The sequence below is a fragment of the Peromyscus leucopus genome, chromosome 4 (genome assembly GCF_004664715.2).
Source record: "Peromyscus leucopus breed LL Stock chromosome 4, UCI_PerLeu_2.1, whole genome shotgun sequence".
Classification (NCBI taxonomy): Eukaryota; Metazoa; Chordata; class Mammalia; order Rodentia; family Cricetidae; genus Peromyscus; species Peromyscus leucopus.
The window spans coordinates 130830157-130850592 of NC_051066.1; the positions used below are offsets into that span (position 1 = coordinate 130830157).

Genomic DNA, 20436 nt, shown 5'->3' on the forward strand with positions numbered 1-20436 from the left:
GACCAGGGTTCAATTCCGGCATCCACATGGTGGCTCACAACATCCATTCCTTCAGTTCCAAGGGATCTAGCACCCTCTTTTGACTTCTGCTGGTACCAGGCACACACATGGTGCACAGACGTACATGCAGGCAAAATGTATTGTTAAGATGTATCTTACATGTTACATGTTCTTTAAAAAATTTTATTACATTTTAATTTATTTATTGTATATGTGTGCACGTGTGTGTGTGTGTGTGTGTGTGTGTGTGTGTGTGTGTGCAAGCACACATACATGCCAAGGCATACATGTGGCAGTTAGAGGACAACTTGCTGATTCTCTCTTCCCACATGTCACCATATAGAACACAGGCTTGGCAGCGAGCGTCTTTACTCATCTAGCCGTCTCCCTGGCCCTTCATTTTTTTGAGATAGAGTTCTCTTATGTATCCCAGGCTGGCCTGGAACTCACAACCTACTGCTGCAGCCTTCTTAATACTTTTTAAAAATGTGCTCACTAGAATTCTTTTTTTTTTTTCTCGAGACAGGGTTTCTCTGTGTAGTTTTGGTGCCTGTCCTGGATCTTGCTCTGCAGACCAGGCTGGCCTCGAACTCACGGAGATCTGCCTGCCTCTGCCTCCTGAGTGCTGGGATTAAAGGTATGTGCCAGTTTTATTTTCAGTGCAGAGGATAGGCTCCAGGGTCTCGTACAAGCTTGGCAAGTGCTGTCCCTATAAGCTATACCTCCAGCTTTTGAAAACTCATAATTGCTAATGTTGTGTTTCTACTGGACAACGGGGCTCCTGAACTTCTCAATAGAACACCTTACACAAAGGGTTTAGTTTAGTTTAGTTTTTGTTTTTTTCAAGGTCTTTGTAACCTGTTGCCCACTAGCAAAGAGCCCTCTGATACACAGCACAGGGAAGGCTATCATACCCACCAGAAAGAAACTCTTCTTTAAGGGGCCTCCCCTGAACTGAATGGCCTGAGGCCCAGAGAGGGTGTGACTTGCCCTGGCCTTACAGAAGTCAGAGGAGCAGCGGAAGCCAAGCCCCAGACTCCTTAGTGCACCATTTGCTACATAGACTATTCAAAAGTACCTGGCAGGTGCACACTCAGGGCTTTTCCTTCGGCAAATGGAACCCTGGCTGGGATAAAACAAGTTGGAGTGTGAGGTCCATGACCTTGAGAAGGCAGGATCCTCCAGGACAGTGTGCTGACAGAACCACACTCTGGGCAGCAGGTGGACACTGCCGGGAGCTGTCTGGGCAGAGGCGTTCCTTAAGCACCGCGGGCTGTGTTACTTGGAGGGGCGGCTCTTGTTGAAGATGAGGAAGTCTGAGATGTCATGCCACACGTTGCTGTCCTCGTAGAGGTAGGTCATGGAGGACTGCAGTGAGGGCTGCAGAGTGGACCGGTGATACTCGAAGAGCCACAGCACGAGCCCCCAAATCACTGCCGTGTGCAAGGGGAACGGGTCCCACTTGAGCTTAGGGAGGTAGCCCTTCTCCACGCCCAGGCGGCACAAGGCAAACAGGACGCGGGACGTCAGGTACATGTTGATCTGCAGGAGGCAATGTCGAAAAGATTACTGGTCCGCATGGCCGCGGGCAACCTTCACCTGCCCACCCACCCTGGGCACGGGGCATTACTGTGCACTGGCTGCTGACTTTCAAAGTTAACGTACAAGATGACGGAGGTGGTGTGCAGCAGACAACTTACCATTTCTGTGTGTGTGGTGCATGCATGTGTTTGTGGAGGTGAATCCCCACGTGTGTGCTGGGTGCTTACGCACATGTGGGGATGGAGACCAGAGACTGACTGCCTTTGGGGGTCTTTCTCAGTTCCCTCTGTAGCCTAATTATTTGGGCTGTTCTTGTTGTTTGGAGATAGGAGCTCCCTATTATGTAGCTTTCCTAGAATTTGCTATGTAGACCAGGCTGGCCTGGAACTCATAGAGATCTACCTGCCTCTGAAGGCAGGGATTAAAGGTGTGAGTTATCTTGTCCAGCTCTAGCCTAACTTCTCCACCCCCCACCGTGTCAAGTTGACAAATAGTATAATTAAAAACAACAACAACAAAACCCAGTGTCTTAATAAATCTCTCAATTTATGCCTTTGCACCTTCAGGCCTTTAAGTCTTTAATCCCAGCACTCTGGAGGCAGAGTCAGGTAGATCTCTGTGAGTCTAAGGCCAGCCTGGTCTACATAATGAGTTCCAGGACAGCTGGGGCTGTGTAGAGAGACCCTGTCTTAACAACACCGCCACAAAGAAATCTTTCAATTTATGAATGTTTTCTCTTTTTAAAGATTTAAATGCACTCTTAATCTTTGAGCTATAGATCCAGCCTGCCCTCTACCCGAGTGGTTGAGACAAGAGTCTCTCACTCAACATGGAGTGTACCAATTTGGCTATGTTAGCTGACTGTAGAGTTCCAGGGATCTACCTCTCTCTACCTCCCAAATACTGGGATTACAGACAGATGCTTCAGTGCCTGGCTTTAAAAAAAAAATAGTAATAATACTTATTTATTTATTTCCGATGTGTGTCTCTGTGTGTGTATAAGCCAGAGAACACTGTTGTTCCTCAGAAACCATCCATTTTGGTTTCTACATTTTTTTATTTTTGAAACAAGGTCTCTCATACCCTGGAGCTCCCCTATTTGGATAGAGTGGTTGGTGCCAGAAAGCCCAGGCACCCTCCTTATCCACTCCCCCCCTCCAGCGCTGGGGTTACAAGTAAGTACCATAGTACATGGTTAGCTTTCTATGTGGGTGTTGGGGAGGGAAGTCAAGTCTTGGCTTTGCTTCATAAGCACTTTGCCAAGAGAACTACCTCTCCATCTCCTTGTTAGAAGTTGTGCAGCCGGGCGGTGGGCACACTCCTTTGATCCCCGCACTCCGGAGGCAGAGCCAGGTGGATCTCCCTGAGTTCGAGGCCAGCCTGGTCTACAGAGCAAGATCCAGGACAGGCACCAAAACTACACAGAGAAAGTCTGTTTCGAAAAACAAAGAAACAAACAAACAAAAAAAGTTGTGCTTTTTGTTTTGTTTTGTTTTGGAGACATAGTATCACTATGTAGTCCTGGCTGACCTGGAACTCACTAAGTAGACCAAGCTGGCCTAAAATTCACAGCAATCCTCCTGTCTCTGTCTCCAAGTGCTGAGATTAAAGGCATACACCACTATGCCTGCTTCCCTTATTAGAAGTTTTTAAAATGAATTATACACAGTTCAAAAATTTTTAAAAATGATCTATACGAGGAAAAATAATATTCTGGATCTTTTTGAAATTCATTTTTTTTTCTTTGTGAAGCCAACTGGGTGTACATAATAAATTCCAGGCCAGTTGGGGCTACATGGCAAGACCTCATCCCCGAGACAGAAAAGCTACTGATAGGAGACAATCACAATGCATATCCGCAAGGCATCAGCATGTAGATGATCTGAAAGATGTCCTTAGAGCTCAAAAGTAAAACATGAACTATTCCAATTGGAAAATGAGCAAAAGACATGAATGTTTCACCAAAGAGGTTGTAGAGGTAGCAAATAAATGATAATGAGGAAGATTTCAACATCATTAGCCGTCAGGGAAAGGCAAAGTAAAGTCACGATGAGATGTACTGTCACAATGGCTAAGACAGGGCTGGTGAGATCGTTTAGGGGTTGAGGGTACTTGCAGCAAAAGTCTAACAACTGGGGTTCAATCCCCAGGGTCCACAGTGAAAGGAGAGAACCAACTCCTAAGAGCTGTCCTCTGATCCACACACACACACCATGGCAGGTGCACACCTGCACTTATATCACACACACACACACACACACACACACACACACACACACACACACACCCTTTAAAACACAGATAAAATAATTCATGGAACAAACTGAATGTTAGCTAGGATGTGGAGAAACTAGACATTCATATATTTGTGGTGAGAATGTAAAAAAACGATAGTCTCTCTGGAAAACAGCTTAGCAGAAGGTTGTCGAGTTTTTTCTTTCTTCTTTTTTGGCAGGTTGTTTTAAAACCAAGCATGCATGTACCACACAACCCACAGTTACACTCTTGGGCTTTTATCCCAGAAAAATGAAAACTTATGTTCACAGAAGTATCTGTACAAGAGTGTTCTTCACAGATCTACTTGTAATACCCCAAAGCTAGAAACTGCCCGAATGTCCTTCAAAGGATGAAAAAACAAAAACCAAAAACAACAACAACAAAAAACTACTGATGGTACTTCTATATTACTTAGGAGTAAAAGGAAAAAAATTAAGCCAGGGTGGCCATACATAACTCTAATTCTAGTGCTCTGGAGAGTCAGGGAGAAACGCCAAGACTCAAGGCTATCTTAGGCTACAGAGCAAGACACAGTAAGAAAAATAAATAAATAACTGGTTGTGGTGGCACATGCCTATTATCCAAACCCTGGGCAAGTAGAGGCAGCAGGAGTTCAAGGTCAGCCTCAGCTATATATTGAGTTTGAGCCAGCTTGGGAAACATGAGACCCTCTCAAAAAAATCAAAGAAGGGGCTGGAGGGACGGTTCAGCGGTTAAGAGCACTGGCTGCTCTTGCAGAGGAGCCAGGTTTGGTTCCCAGCATCCACATGGTGGCTCACAACTGTCTGTAACTCCTGTTCCAGGGGACCCAACATGCTCTTCTGGCTTCCCCAGGCACCAGGCATGCATATGGTGCACACACATACATGTAGGCAAATACTTAGGCACATAAAATAATTTGTTTTAAAAGAAAGAAAGCCATGATTTCCTTCCCATGTAACTCAGGCAGATTTTTTCTTCTCAAAGAATTGATCTATTTCATATTAGCTACCAAGTTTGCAAAAATAGAATTAGTCACAGTTTTCCATGGCAATCAAGATCTTTTAAAAATCTACATTTCATTTATTATTATTTTATTTTAGGGGGTGCAGGGCACATACATCATAGCACATATGAAAAGTTCAGAGGAAATCCTTGGGGAGTTTTTCTCTTTCCACCATGTGGATCCTAGTGACCAAATTAAGTTGTCAGACTTAAAGGCAGGCAACTTTACCTCACAGGCCTTGGGCTTGTGTTTGTGTGTGTGTGTGAGTGCTTGCTTGTATGTATGTATGTATGTATGTATTGAGACAAGGTCTCTATGTGGCCCTGGCTGTCCTGGAACTCACTATGTAAACCAGGCTGGCCTTGAGATCCTCCTACCCTTGTCTCCCAAGTGCTGGGTCTCCTCAAGGGCTTTTAATATACACAAGACATTAAACATAACCCTTGTCATTTCCAGTATCAGTAAAGATCTTTATAGGTGATCCTGGAGTAGAGGTTTACTGATTCTATTCATCTTTTCAAAGAAGCAGCTCTTCTCTTTTGATTCCCTTTTTTCTATTTCACTGAGTTCCACTTGTTTGTTTTGAGATGTAGCCCAGGCTGGCTTCAGATCAGTGTCTTAGTCTCTCAGTGTACCACCACACCCAGGTCAAAGTGCATTTAAAAAATCATCTTAAGGGGCTGGAGAGATGGCTCAGAGGTTAAGTGCACTGACTGCTCTTCCAGAGGTCCTGAGTTCAATTCCCAGTACCCACATGGTGGCTCACAACCATCTGTAATGAGATCTGGCTCCCTCTCCTGTATACATAATAAATAAAAAAAAAATCATCTTAAGCTGGAGAGACAGCTCAGCAGTTAAGAGCACTTGCTGCTCTCGTACAGGATGGAGTTGGATTCCTAGCACACACATAGGGTAGCACTTAAGTACCTGTGACTCCAGCTCCAGAAGAGATAACACCCTTTTCAGACCTCCACAGACGCCCCCGCACAGGTGCACATGCACATAGAGACACACATACATAAAAAATAATTTAAAAAATCATTGCACCACCAAATTATTGATGGATGTGTAATCTCAGCACTTGGGACGAGGCAAGAATATCAGGCATTCAAGGCAAGCCTCAGCTACATAGCAAGCTCATGGCCTGCCTGAACAAGATGAAACCTGTCTCAATCACCACCACCACCACCACCACCCAAATCCTTGCCCCAAAGAGCAGCAGACACACTGAGGCAGTGAGCCCTGGGATTCCAAATGTGGCTTGCTTTACAAATGGGAAAACTGAGAGGTCACCCAGGGACCGGTGATCCTTAGACCTCAGACACAGACAGCAGTCAAGAGTTTATCTTCACCCCCCACCCCTCAACTAAAGGGCATCCCACTGTCCCCTCTCAGGAAAGCCTTTACCTGGCTATTGATGTTATTGTTCTTTCCAAACAACAGGAGGCCTCCGATGAAGGCTGCCAGGAAAGGGTGCATCTGGTGGGTCTCGCCTTGCACATGGGACTGTAGGGCACAGAGACTCTTATAGGTGAACACAAACCAGGCCAGGTTCCAAGAGTGGGTGTATGTGGCTTTCAGGATGGCCTGCAGTTTCTCTTGGAGACTGTACAAACAGAAAGCCCCATGAGTGCAGGCCCAGCTGGTCCAGGCAGCTCTCCCCGGAGGACACGCAGATCGGAATTAGGCAAGGAGCACGAAGCTGGAGCCCTCTGTGGAGGGCACCCATGTCCTCAGGGGCCTCCACGGGGGCCTCAACTCGGCGTCACCACCTCAGAGGGCCACTCGCTGACACCTAGCATTAGTGAGCACCCACCCCACTCCTCACTTGTCTTTCTTTCCTTCAGGGCTCCCACCACCATTCGACATTGACAGCTGATGTGGAAAGGTCCCTGGTCCTCAGTGTACGCTTCTGCAGAGCAGGCTCTAGACTTTGCGAGTTCATCCTAAGGGCACAGAACAGGGCCCGACACACAGTAGGTGCTCAACAAGTGGGAGAGGTGAGGGAACAGAGAACAAATGAATGAGTGCCTACTATGAGCTGGATCTGCAGATAGAATTCTGAGAAATGATACATCTGCTTTCTGCATTTGTAGGGCTTATGATGAGGAAACATAGTCACCAAGACAAGAATCTTGGACAAGAGGGGGCCCTGGAATCTGAAGGACGGAAAGGAATCCATGGGAGGAGCATGCTACTTTCCAGGCAGAAGACTCACCATACACAGAGGCCCCAAGAACAGGCACAGAAAGGGAGCCAAGCAATGGAGAGAGGCCGGTGTGGGCTCTGATCAGAGGCTGTGTGTGTGGAGGGAGGGCAGTGAGGAAGGAGGTCAGCACCTGAGACAGGTCTTCCTTTTGAGATGAAGAGGAGCTAATTCAATCCACCTTCTCCTTAAAGGGGAGTGTGTGAGTGTGTGTGTGTGAGTGTGTACGAGAAAGAGAGAGAGAGAGAGAGAGAGAGAGAGAGAGAGAGAGAGAGAGAGAAGATACAAAGAGAGACAGAGACAGAGACAGAGAGAATGTGTGTGAATGTGTGAGTGTATGTGGATGTATGAGTGTGTGAGTGTATGTGTGAGAGTACATGCATGAGTGTACATGTGTGTGAGTATATGTGTGAATGTGTGTGTGAGTGTGTGTGTATGCGAGAGCATGTAAGTGTATGTGTGCGAGTGAGTGTGTGACTGTATGTGCACTCACATGTCTTTGGGTACCCACAGAGGCCAGAAGAGGGCATTAGATTCCCTGGACCTGGAGTTACAGGCAATTGTGAGCTGTTGGTTGTGGGTTCTGGGAAATGAACTCCAGTCTTCTGTAAGAGCAGCAAAGCACTCTCAATGGCTGAGCCATCTCTACAGCCCCACTAGGGCACAGCAAAGATAACCAGTATATCTCTGAATTCTAGACAAGGACCCTCCATAGGAAGGGGTTGGTGGTGCTGGACAGTGGTGGTGCACACCTTTAATCCCAGCACTCAAGAGGCAGAGGCAGGCGGATCTCTGTGAGGCCAGCCTGGTCTACAGAGTGAGTTCCAGGACAGTCAGGGCTATATACAGAGAGAGAGAGAGAGAGAGAGAGAGAGAGAGAGAGAGATGGAGGGAGGGAGGGAGGGAGGAAGAGGAGGGGAGCATGGTAGAAGTCAGGCAGGTGAGTGGGAAAAGCCCAAAGCAGCTGGTTCTTGGCTTTTGAGAACATGAGCCCCATGAGTACCTTGGTTGGTTAGTTGGTTGGTTGGTTGTTTTTTTGATAGGGTCTTTTTATGTAGCCCTGGATGTCCAGAACTTGCTATGTAGACCAGGCAATCTGGAACTCAGAGATCTACCTGCCTCTGCTTCCTGAGTGCTGAAATTAAAGGAATGTGCCACCATGTTCAGCTATGAGTAACACTTATTTTTAAATTTTTTTTTAAAAGATTTGTTTATTATGTATACAGTGCTCTGTCTGCATGTATCCCTGCAGGCCAGAAGAGGGCACCAGATCTCATTACAGATGGTTGTGAGCCACCATGTAGGTGCTGGGAATTGAACTCAGGACCTCTGGAAGAGCAGCCAGTACTCTTAACCCCTGAGCCACCTCTCCAGCCCCTATGAGTAACATTTTTAAAGCAAGAACGTGGGATTGCAGTTGGGCATGGCAGCACATTCCTGTAATCCTGGGTGAAACAGGAGGACTGAGAGTTGGAGACCAGCCTGGGCTACAAAGCAAGACCCTGTCTCAAAAGTTAAATAAAAAGTAAGGCCAGAGAGAGTGTTGCTTGCCTTTAATCGCAGCACTTGGGAGTGCAGAAGCAGGTGGACCCCTGTAAATTTGAGACCATCCCAGTCTACACAGTGAGACTCTGCCTCAAAAATAAAATAATAATAATAATAAAAAAAACCCTCAAAAAAAGTAAGTAAGTGACTGGCACTGACTTCAAGACATCTCTATCTGACTACTCCGTCCTCCTGGCCACCACCCAGATCTCAGCCAGCACACTAGGATACTGCATGGCTTCTTGCTAACGTCCATACCGACTCTGCTCCTGTGTTATTCCCTCCTCCTCTCCAGGCTGTTCTCAACCAGGTAGCAAATGATTCATCTTCATGTTGTTGGACGTAAGTAAAGCCAGGCTCCTGTATTCCCAGCTATCTGGGAGGCTGAGGTTGGGCTTGAGCCCGGAAGGGGGAGGGCAGGCTCACAACATAAGACAACTTCAGCTCAAGAAGCAAAAGGAGACAAATCATACAAAGTCTCCCAAAAGGGGCTGAAGAGATGGCTCAAAGGTTAAGAGCACATACTGCTCTTACAGGGTACCTGAGTTCAGTTCCCAGCACCCATGTGATGTGGCTCATAACCACCTGTCCTCCAGCTCCAAAGACTCTAACACCCTCTTCTAGCCTCCAAGGGCACCTGTACTCATGGCATATATTTGGAGATATATAATTAAAAATAAATCTTTAAAAAAAAATCTTACCGGAAGTCAAACAGTGGTATGCCCCTGCTAAAAATGTTAGTTTCCTCTTCTCACTTAAAAGGAAAGCTGCCAGGCGGTGGTGGCACATGCCTTTAATCCCAGAACTCGGGAAGTAGAGCCAGGCGGATCTCTGTGAGTTCGAGGCCAGCCTGGTCTACAGAGTGAATTCCAGGAAAGGAGCAAAGCTACACAAAGAAACCCTGTCTCGAAAAAAGCCAAAAAAAAAAAAAAAGAAGAAGAAGAAGATGAAGAAAGAAAGAAAGAAGGAAAGAAAGAAAAAGAACCACCACTCCCACCCCCACCCCCCAAAAAAAAGAGAAAAAGAAAAAAAAAAGGAAAGCCAAGCTCTTCTTCCCGGCCTAGAGCCAGACAGGCCTGACACAGTCCCTGCTATGACCCTCTATTCCCTTTCCCCTTCAACAGTTTGGTGGCCAACATCTCAAACTCACCAGGCACAATCAACCCTACCTCTGGCCCTTCCCTGGCCTTCAGCATCTTGTGAACTCTTTTCCTTGATTTGTTTGTTTGTTTTTCCAGACAGGGTTTCTCTGAGTAGTCCTGGCTGTCCTGAAACTTGCTTTGTAGATCAGAGTGGCCTCGAATTCAGAGATCTGCCTGCCTCTGCCTCCAAGTGCTAGAATTAAAGACATGCACCGCAACTACCTGGCTTCCCTGATATTTTTAATGTTCATTTTCTGCTACCTCCTACTAGAAGATAAACCGTAGGAGGGCAGGAATCCTTGTCTGTTTTTTTCACTGCTGTATCTTTAGCAGCCAGAACAGTGTGTATCACACAGTAGATGTTCACTAAACACTTGGTGACTGAATGAGTAAGATCAGGTTTTAAAGAATGATTTGGGACCCCGTCTCAAAAACAAAACAAAAAGATGTAGAAGGGCTTGGCATTCGGCTCGGTGCAGTGTGCTTGCCTACTGTGTTCCTGACTCTGAAGAGAGAAAGGAACAGGAGAAGAGAAGGAGAGGGAAGGGAAGAGAAAGGAAAAGATATTATTTGGAAGGCAAAAAGCCCCAACCAAGATAAGTCAAATAAACCTGCCAAAATAGAAATCTTGTAACTTGGACTTAACCTACCCTCTGTGCATGGTACTTTTTTATTTACATATTTTTTATTTTATGCATATAAGTGCTTTGCCTGCATGTGTGTGCATCACATGTGTGCCTGGTGCCTGAGGAGGTCAGAAGAGGGTGCTGGAGTCCTTGGGACTGGAGTTACAGACGACTGGGAGCTGCCACGTGAGTGCTAGGAACTGAACTCGGGTCCTCTGAAGAAGCAACAAGTGCTCTTAACCAATGACGCCATCTCTCCAAGCCCTGTGTATGATTCTTGGAAACTGCAGCTGTGTCCATACACATTAGACTGCAAGGGGTTTTCTGAGTAAGGCCTTGAGGGAAGAGTTAGTTACAGGGACTCAGAAGAAGGTCAGAACATGGAGCAGGTGAGGAGAGATCAGAGGCTGGTTCCCAGAGAATATGACCCAGAGGACTGGACAGGTTTCTAGGAAGGAAATGAAGGCTGGCCAGAAGAGGCCAGGCACTCCTGGAAGTGGCGAGGCACAGGCAAATGTGTGGAACCGGAAGTACCAAAGTCTGTGCATGGGACAGGGCCTGTGTGCCAAGGAAGTCCACACTGGACACTGCAGGGATTTAGCTGTGACCACACAGCAGAGGGCCTTGAAGGCCAGGCCTGGTGGGTGGGTCTCTTTGGAGGACAGAGAGGAGCCACAGGCATTTTCAAGTGGGGACACAGGATCAGAGCTGGACTTTAGGAAGCACAGGGGAATGGGGAAGTTAGTCCTAGCGTGAAAACTACTACACCCATCCTGGCTTGAGGGCTGACCACACTGTCTCCCAATTGGTATGCAGAGAGGGTAGGTACCTGCCACTCCTGAAGAGAAAGGTCATGACCAGTGCATGAGGCGCCCGGATTTTGACTCCATAGCTGTAGAAACAAGCACACAGTTACTAACCCGTCACTGTAACAGTTCCCAGGCTCCCCCTTTGGCCCCTGGTCCCTTCTCCCACCCCCAATTCTGATACCACAATGGGAGGGAAATAATGTTGGCTTGCCAGTTACATCTGGGTTCAAGTTCCAGATCCTCCTGGTAGAGTGGCCTTTGGCTTATCTTTACCCTCTCTGAGCCTCAGTTTCCCCAACTAAAAAGGAATGCTAAACCTCAGAGGGCTGGCTAAAGTTCTTATGAAAGAAAAGGAAGTATGCAAAAGGTGTCCACTATTCCTGACCTTGCAGAGATGCTCTCTCCGAGCCTTCCTGACCTACCTAGTGCAGCCAGGCTCGTCTTTGATTATTTTAGATTTGATTTATTATTGTTATCATTAATACTATCTTATTTTTTAATTTTTATTACATTTATTCATAGACACAGTATCTTTTTATTTTTTATTTATTTATTTATTTATTTATTTATTTATTTATTTATTTATTTATTTATTTATTTATTTTTTGAGACAGGGTTTCTCTGTGTAACAGGCCTGGCTGTCCTGGAACTCACTTTGTAGACCAGGCCGGCCTTGAACTCACTGAGATCCACCTGGCTCTGCCTCCCAAGTGCTGGGATTAAAGGCGTGCGCCGCCACCGCCTGCCTTAGACATAGATTCTTACTATGCAGTACTAGCTCTGGTTGGAACTCACTATGTAAACCAGACTGGCCTTAAGCTCAGAAAGGCTGAGTGTAATAACCTCAGGATAGCCAAGTTCCAGGACAGCTAGGGCTACACAGAGAAATCCTGTCTCAAAACAAACTAACTAAACAAATAAATATGTTTTAAAAGTAATTAACTAAAACTATTTTTATTCTTCTTTCATACAGTATATCCTGACTGAAGCCTCCCCTCCCCCACTCCTCCTAGTTCCCCCCTCCACTTTCCCTCCCCTCCCCCAGATCCAATGATCCTCCACTCATTAAAAAAAATTTTTTTTTCAAGACAGGGTTTCTCTGTGTAGCTCTGGCTGTCCTGGAACTCACTCTGTAGACCAGGTTTGCCTCAAACTCAGAGACCCATCTGCCTCTGCCTCTAGAGTGCTGGGATTAAAGTCATGCACCACCATGTCTGGCTTAATTTTAAAGAATTTTTAAAGAGAAAAATGGAGGTCAGGAAAGATGCAGAGTCATTCAACATTCAGAACAAAGGCATTGGGACTGGACTGCAAAGGCAGGACCACAGGAAGCCATGGTGGGGAAGGTTCACAGAGGTGGATAGAGGGAGAGCTGGAGTGGGAGAGGATGTCCAAAGTCCTCATTGGGAAATGCCTGCTGCCTCTGGGGCTGAGTCCGTGGGATTTCAAAGAACAAGGTGGAAAGTATGGGCAGTGAAGCAGAAAGCGTAAGTGAGGACTTGTTCTGTAAGTCCAACATTATTCCAAAAGGAAACCATTGAAGATGTATGTGTTTGTATATGCGTACAACAGTCTGGAAGAAGACCTAAGAGGCTCGTAGGGGACTGTCTCCACGGGGAGGGACTGACAGAGGGCATTTGTGCCACTTTATTCTAGAGCTGGGGATGGAACTCGGGGCCTCTTGAATGCTAAGCATGCGCTCTCCCACCTAGTTAACTCCTGGCTTAGCAGTGAACTTTTTCTGACTTTAGTGACTGTGTTACCTAACTTTTTAAAAAGGAAATTGAAAAGTTAACAACTCAAAATGTGTTTCTGTTGCAGAAGCCAGTCTGATGTCCTTATCTTCTCCTCTGCCTGGCAGTGGTCAGGCAGTTCCCGCCTCAGTCTCTGTGGTCTTTCTTCCCCCAGCACCTCCAGAACCTATCTCCTTCTCCTGCACAGAGAGGCCTTCAGGCTCCTCCAGTCAGCCAGGGCCTTCCCTTTGTCCTCGACACAAGCAGACTGTCCTCAAGTCCCTACATCTGCCAAGCCCTCCTCAAACTCCTCAAGTGCGGATGAGACTTGTTACATCACAGCTGTAATCTCAGAACTGGGTGGCTGAGACCGGAGGAGCTTGAATTTGAGGCTAACCTAAGACACACAGAGAGACCTCCCCACTTTTTCATTACAATGGGGGCTAGAAAGATGTCTTAGCCAGTACAGGGTTTGCCTCGTAAGTCTGAGGATCTGAATCTGGATCCCTGGAACCCATGTAAAAAGCAAGGCCCACCACCTGTATTCCAAGAAATGGTGAGACAGGAGGCAGAAACGGGCAGATTCTTGGAGCTGGGTGGCCAGCTAGTCCAGCCCGCCTGGTGAACTTCCAGGCTAGTGAGACCCTTTCTCAAACAAAAGGTGGAAGAAGGGAGGTGCCTAAGGCGCGGCAGTGAGATTGTCCTTGGGTCTCCACAGGTGCTGGCACACATGTGCATGAGTACATCTGTGTGTGCGCTCACACACCCAAGAAAAACTCTTAGGGCTGACTCACCCATGTTGACCTCTCTAAACTGATGACCTCTCTTCACAAACACAGCATTTTCCCCCTACCTCCAGGCCTTTGTTGAATACATTTCCACGCCCAGGATGCTCTTTTCTTCCCGGAAAACCCTAACTTGGCCTTCAGACTATCACCATCACTTCCTCTGAAAAGCATTCCTGAATACTAGTTTGCACTGGTGTTTGGGTTTTGGTTTTGCTGTAGTTTTGGTTACAGGGTCTTGCTATTCAGCCCAAGCTAGTCTCAGACTCCCAATCCACTTGCCTCTTAAGTGCTGTGCCTACAAGCATGTGCTGCCATACTCAGCCCTGCCATAGTTGGTGAGACTTCCCCTTGGACTTGTGGTCCTCACAGGTGGGCACAGGGTCAGTGCCACTAACGAGTAAGGAGGTCCCTACCTTGGAGACTTGGGAATAGCTGAGTTTACAGTTTTAATTTTACAGAGGCAAAAACCAAGAATAGAAGAGATGAAGAGCTATTCAATTTGTGAAGGCATTGGGGTTAGAACACAAATGCCTGACCCTAGAAAAATGTCTGTCCTGACTGGGAAGGTCCACTGCGGAGGGCACAGAGAGAGGCAGAGCAGGGGCAGGTGTACAAAGCCCATATTGGGCAACGCTTGCTGGCACACAGGCCGGCTCTTGCTTTGTCCAGTGCGTACCTGGCAAAGGGGCTACTGATGTTATCCCATCCTGGTCAGGGTTCATCTCATCCGGGTCAAAGAGTGGCTGATATGATCTGGTCAGATCCAGCAGGGAAGCAGTTTCTACCTGACTGAATGTCCATTCTGAGTCTGAATCCTGACTGTAACTCTAACTTGATATGAGCAGGGACAATCAGCATACCTTCCCTAGTCGTTACCGACTCACCTAGAAGGCAGAGACAAGAGTAATTCCTAGTTTTCAAATATTCATCTGAGTAAAATTTGAATGCCTTAGCCGGGCGGTGGTGGCGCATGCCTTTAATCCCAGCACTTGGGAGGCAGAGCCAGGTGGATCTCTGTGAGTTCGAGGCCAGCCTGGGCTACCAAGTGAGTTCCAGGAGAGGCGCAAAGCTACACAGAGAAACCCTGTCTTGAAAAACCAAAAATAAATAAATAAATAAATAAATAAATAAATAAAAATTAAAAAATTTGAATGCCTATAATAGAGGGAGTACCAGGATACATACAGGGACAATATAGGAGGATTGTCCTATGTAAAAATGCATATTCCTGTGAAGCACACTTTGTCATTGCTGTTGAGAGAGAGTCTCACACTCCAGCCCAGGATGATCTGGAATAAACTATTTAACACAAGTCAACCTCGAACTCACAATAATCCTCCTGTCCCAGCATCCCAAGTACTGGGAATAGGGGCGTGTACACCACCCCAGGCTGATGAAGCACACTTTTTAGTGAGAGACATGGACTCTGAAACAAGATGATTCTGTGTCTGTTGATGACAAGTACTACCCAGAAAAAAGGTAGGGGACAGAATGAAGAGTTCGGAGACAGCCTCAGCGGGTAGGTAACACTTAAGCAGGGACCTGAGAGGGTTAGTGAGCCAGGCAGACAGCACGTGCCTATAAGAACAGCTATCACTTGTGCAGACACACACCAGCTACTAATGCATCCTCAAACCAACAGAAGTGCTCTGGAGGACCCATGTTCTAGAAATCGAGGCTCAGAAAGGCTAAGTGGCTTGTTCAAGATCTAGATCAAGGTAGACGACACCAGGTTTTAAATCTTGGCAGTTCACACACTCAACACCGTGCCACACACACACACTGCTGCCAGGACGCCAACTTTAGGGACTTTGGTTTCTTCTCTGAGTCATTGCTAGTTCTGGCATAGTAACCCTCAGTAACTGCTAAAGCATGAGGGTTAAGGAAGGGGGAGCTGATCTCCAGGCACCAGTCCAGCAAAGAGACCCCAAGACCCCCTCTGCTCCCTGTATGAGGGAGGTGAGATCAATCTGCCTAGCAAATATTAGCGGCCTTTTCTTACATTCACTGTCCCTACCCACGAGTCCCCAGTGAAAATGAGGGCTGAGGTGAAGCCATATAGATGAGAAACAGGATATGAACCTGTTGGCAGCTTACTAGGGGAAACCTAGTAGACAGTAGGTGACCACCTGCTTGCTAAAGGACAGAGTCCAGTTTCTTTTGTGCATACAGAGCCACCAAAGCCAAATGGGGCAAAGGGCATACGGCAAGATGGGGTGAACTGGATCCAGATGAGGAGACACGGGTGCTGGCATAGGAGGCTAAGTCAAGAGTACCAGGTTGTAAAGCACAGAGGACACAGAAGAGGGACGGGGGAGCCCCAGCTCAGGGCTGACATGATGACAGACACCCAGAATCCTACGCCTCCTGCACCAAGGGGGCACCGAAATCAAACCCAAGAGCTCCTAGAGAGCGTACAGCGAGGTGACACGGGGCCTCGAACTCGCGATCCCAGCTAGGCCCGTCGTCCCTCAGCCCTGACCAGACTCCGCGGCCCCACTCACACAGCCCCGTTCCGGAGGCCCTTAAGTATGGCCAACACAGCGTGGTAGCGGCGCTTGCGCAGCAGCGTGTTGACAGCCTGGAGAAGAGCCCGCAGCTGCGGCGGGGCGGCCATAGCACCGGAGGACAGTCGAGGGACCCGGCTGGACGCTTACTGACAGCCCTGGGTCCTGGCTGCACAGCCCACTGCACTGGGGAGCACCGCCCCCGTCGTTGTATCATTCTATAGGCTGAGTCTGCCGTCACTCACACAAGAGAGCCAGTCACAGAGCGCACTGGTCTGCAAGGGGCTGGGCCGCTCTCACTTTTCGGAATTGCTGTCTGATTGGAAGAGAAAGGAGAGTTGGTAACCAATCACCGTGACTCGGAAGGTCTCACGCAGGAGTCGCCCAATCAGAAGGCAGTTTTCTTAGGGAGAAGTTTGGTTCATTGTGGGGCTTAGGCGGGGTGTGTTGCTTTTCCAGTTGAAACGGGTGACTTTTGGGAGGTGACGTGGGTCTTACTTCACACACGACACTTTCGACTGCCTAGCAGATATCGCAGCTAACTTCTCAGAGCAAAAATCACATGTCACTCATTGTTTGGTGTTTTGAGACAGCACCTCCTTTAGCCCAGGCTGACTTTTGAACTCTAACACCACCACCACCCCCGCACCCCCCTCCCGCAACCGCCCACGTGCTGGGATTGCAGGCCTGAGCTACCATACCTGTTTTCTTATTTATTTTTAAAATACAAACTCTTTCTTAGGGTCCCCAGGAGTAGGTGTATTTAGTGTGTGCTGGCCCTTGCCTCTCGTCCCACATTCTCCTTTTTCTCCAACTTACTGGCTCAGTTCCATATCTTGAGTATCCCAAGAACCCTTCTGCTTCAAAGGAGTTGCAGCAGCTATTTCCCCGTTGAAATTCACTGCCCCTGTATTTTCTATGGCTGACTTCCTCTCAGTTGGCTCAGATACCACCTAATAAGGGAAGCCCTGCAGGATTCCCCACAGACAGCAGCCCTGCTCACAGCTGACTTATTAGCCCAGGTTTTGTTGTTGTTGTTGTTTATTTTTTTTGTTTTATATTTCGAGATAGGGCTTCTCTGTGTAACTCTGACTGTCCTGGAACTCACTCTGTAGACCAGGCTGGCTTCAAACTCGCAGAGATCAGCCTGCCTCTGCCTCCAGAGTGCTGGGATTAAAGGCATGGGTCACCATGCCCAGCAGGCAGCCCAGGTTTTCTGTTGTTTTGTTTGCTTTTTTTTTTTCCTTTTTCTTTTATAGAACTCTTCACACTTTGTGATTGTTGCTACTTACTCAATGTCCATCATCACATGCAATGTTTGTTACTTTCCTGGGGCCAGAAAGCTGTTTGTCTTGTTTTCTACTGTAACTCCAGTACCCAACGTAAGTTTCCAGAAGCAGTAAGATATTAAACTGTCACTGCTAGAACATTGATGATGAGTGGCATTTACATATAATGTTACTGTGTATAAAGGTCATTAGGTAACAGTCGTACACTGAGTGGTGGCTGTAATTGAGCGATTGTTCCCTGGTACTCAGGACATGTGATATTTACTTGTGATAATGCCTGGGCTAGTATCAAAGGGTAATGTCAGAGGTCAGTAAAGGAAATGAATTGCGTTGAACCTGTTTCATCACCAAAATTGGGTCTTTGTTTCTTTCTTTCGTATTGATCAGCTAGTTTATTCATTATCAACTCTAAGAACAGTGCATTAGTGAACAGTGTCTCTAGGCTAGGGATGTAGCTCCGTTGGTAGAGTGTTGGTTGTCTAGCTTGTGAGGCTCTCCCAGCTTGATCCCCAGCACCTCATCAGCTGGCTGTGGGAGCAGACACCTGTAATCCCAGGATGGGGGAGGTGACATAGGTAGCTCAGAGGTTCAAGGTTATTCTCAGTCACATACATAGTGTGTTCAAGGCCAGCTCCAGACACATGAGATCCTGTCCCAAAAGGGTGGGGAGAGGCCTCAGAGACAGCACGGTCAGTAGAGTACCTGCTATCCAAACGAGGACCTGAATTCAATCCTCCGAACCCAGGGGAAAAGCTGGGTGTGGTGGTGTGAGCTTGGAATCCCAGTACTGGGAAGGCAGAGACGGGCAGATCCCTGGAACTCACTGGCCAGCCAACTTAGCTTAATTGGTGGGCCTCAGGTCCCTATGAGCAAACCAGCCTCAAAAAGCCAAGGTAGACAGCTCCTGAGAAATGACACCAGTGATGGCCTTCTGACCTCCACACCCGTATGGATACATGTGCACACGTGTTCAACCACATGAATTCAAATGCACATACATGTATGCACATCATATGTATACAGTGATTGTGTTGTAGAAATGTCCTCTACTCCTCCACAGGAGGCCTACACACTCCTGCTGCCTTCCTTAATGTTGAGAATGAATGTCTTTTAGTTGGTGAGCAAGTCTCCAGTGGTTTCTGAGAAGTTCCATCACACTTTGCTAGTACTTGACAGTAGCACTGGTAAGTAGGGCTTGGCCTTTGCCATTATTGATATGAAGGGTGAGGAGCAAAACTATGCTTAGATGGTGTGGAGCCCTGGAGATCTCACTGGTGATGCATGAAACATGTGATCACAGCCAGGCAGAACCCACACCAGATCAAGACCCTGACTTGAACATGAGAAAAATGGGCAGAAAGGAATCCAGCCAGGCTCTGGCCGGTGTCTGTCAAGCCCTTGGACACCTGTTGAAGATTGAAGACCCATCCAATACTGGGTCACTTCTGGTCCTTTTATGTCCAAAGCCCACACACCAAGACCACTGGCTGATATGGTCATAGCATGGGTAAATCTTTAGATATTTCTGTTAATAAATAGCTAATATGCCTAATTGTAACGTATTATACATATTGTATATATATGCCTATATGTATAAAATATTCTTTTGTTTGTTTGTTTGTTTGTTTTTAGAGACAGGGTTTCTCCGTGTAGTTTTGGTGCCTGTCCTGGATCTTGCTCTGTAAACCAGACTGGCCTTGAACTCACAGAGATCCGCCTGGCTCTGCCTCCCGAGTGCTGGGATTAAAGACATGAGCCACCATCGCCTGACTATAATATTCTTATGAACACAGACATGCTTTAAAGTGTGAGCAATGTTCAGGCCAATAATTGAGAGAAAACTAGAAACTAGATAGTTAACAAGAGGACTCATATACTGGCACACCAAAGCCACTTATGACATGAGAGCCTTGACAAATATTGAACCTGGGAATTTCAGTTTGTCAACCACACGGGGCAAGAGATACCAGAGTGCAAGTCCAGGGCCTGCTGCTCCAAGTGAGGAGGCTTAGAGCAGACTCTCTTAAGTCAAGCTGAAACCTCCCCTTGCAAAAAAAGGATTTCACCTTTCAAGCTAATTTGACCTAAAATCATTGTATAACCCATTAGCCCCAAGGAACCCCATAGCAGGCTGCTTCTGAGCTGAACACAACAGTTGAAAGAAAAGAAAGGGGAAATTCTTTTTTTAAAGCTGTTTCTTGGAAACTGTGGCTGATGAGTCTTTTTGCACCCTGGGGAGTAGGGCTTGGTATGTCAAGAAATCTCAAGCTCTGCCAACTGTGGTGGTGCACACCAGCAATCTCAAGCCTGTCGAGGCACAGGCAGAAGGATCATGGAGCTGGGTCCAGCCTGGGCTATCTATCCTGTAAGACCCTGTCTTAGGCAGGGTGTTTGCCACCACACCCAGCTTATTCTTATTTAAAAATTAATATTTCTGTTGTTAAGTGTGTGTGTGTGTGTGTGTTTGAGTGTTGGTGATCAGGGATGCCAGAGCCATTTGTGAGCTGCCCAACATGGGTGTTGGAAACCAAACTCAGGTCCTCTGCAAGCTCCTACAGGATCTTGACTGCTGAACCATTGCTTCTCCAGATGCTGAAAATCTTTTCTTCAATATAAAAGTAAGGATGACCTCTCAAGCTATGAACAATAGATAATTGATGTCCCCACATCTTTGCAGAAATCAGATTCAGGAGTGGGGAGTCAGCTAGATGATAGTGTTTGCCTTGCTAGCTTGAGGGCCTGAGTTGGGATCCCCAGAACTCAAGTAAAGAGTGCTTTTCTAGTGGGGTATGGCGGTATGGCTTGCACCCTTAATTCCAGCACTCAGGAGGAAGATCTCCAGTCTAGCCAAGGCTACATAATGAGACCTTGTCTGAAAATAAACATACAACAACAAAACAAAGTAATAATTGGAAAAAAAATAGTCTGGAGAAGAGCATATCTGCTTTTTGCTTCAGGGACCCCAAAATAAAATTTCACAGGTAGAC

General features: G+C 47.0%; 1 protein-coding gene across 1 annotated transcript; it reads right to left on the reverse strand.

Moving 5' to 3' along the window:
• Window positions 1–739: 739 nt before the first annotated feature.
• Pxmp4 (peroxisomal membrane protein 4) lies at window positions 740–16336 on the reverse strand. Its single transcript, XM_028888938.2, has 4 exons — window positions 16158–16336; window positions 11153–11215; window positions 6212–6410; window positions 740–1542 (listed from the first exon to the last, which is right to left on the reverse strand). The coding sequence occupies exons 1-4, from the start codon at window positions 16268–16270 to the stop codon at window positions 1279–1281; spliced, it is 639 nt and encodes a 212-aa protein (XP_028744771.1). The 5' UTR covers window positions 16271–16336; the 3' UTR covers window positions 740–1278.
• Window positions 16337–20436: the final 4100 nt, after the last annotated feature.

What these genes read in the sequence shown, in the direction of transcription:
- Pxmp4 (XM_028888938.2), bottom strand. Translation starts at nt 16,270, where the DNA reads ATGGCCGCCCCGCCGCAGCTGCGGGCTCTTCTCCAGGCTGTCAACACG. An exon ending in GGCCTCCGGAACGGGGCTGT is followed by an intron (nt 11,216 to 16,157) that starts GTGAGTGGGGCC and finishes TTGTTTCTACAG; the next exon opens with CTATGGAGTCAAAATCCGGG. An exon ending in TTTCTCTTCAGGAGTGGCAG is followed by an intron (nt 6,411 to 11,152) that starts GTACCTACCCTC and finishes CTGTTTGTACAG; the next exon opens with TCTCCAAGAGAAACTGCAGG.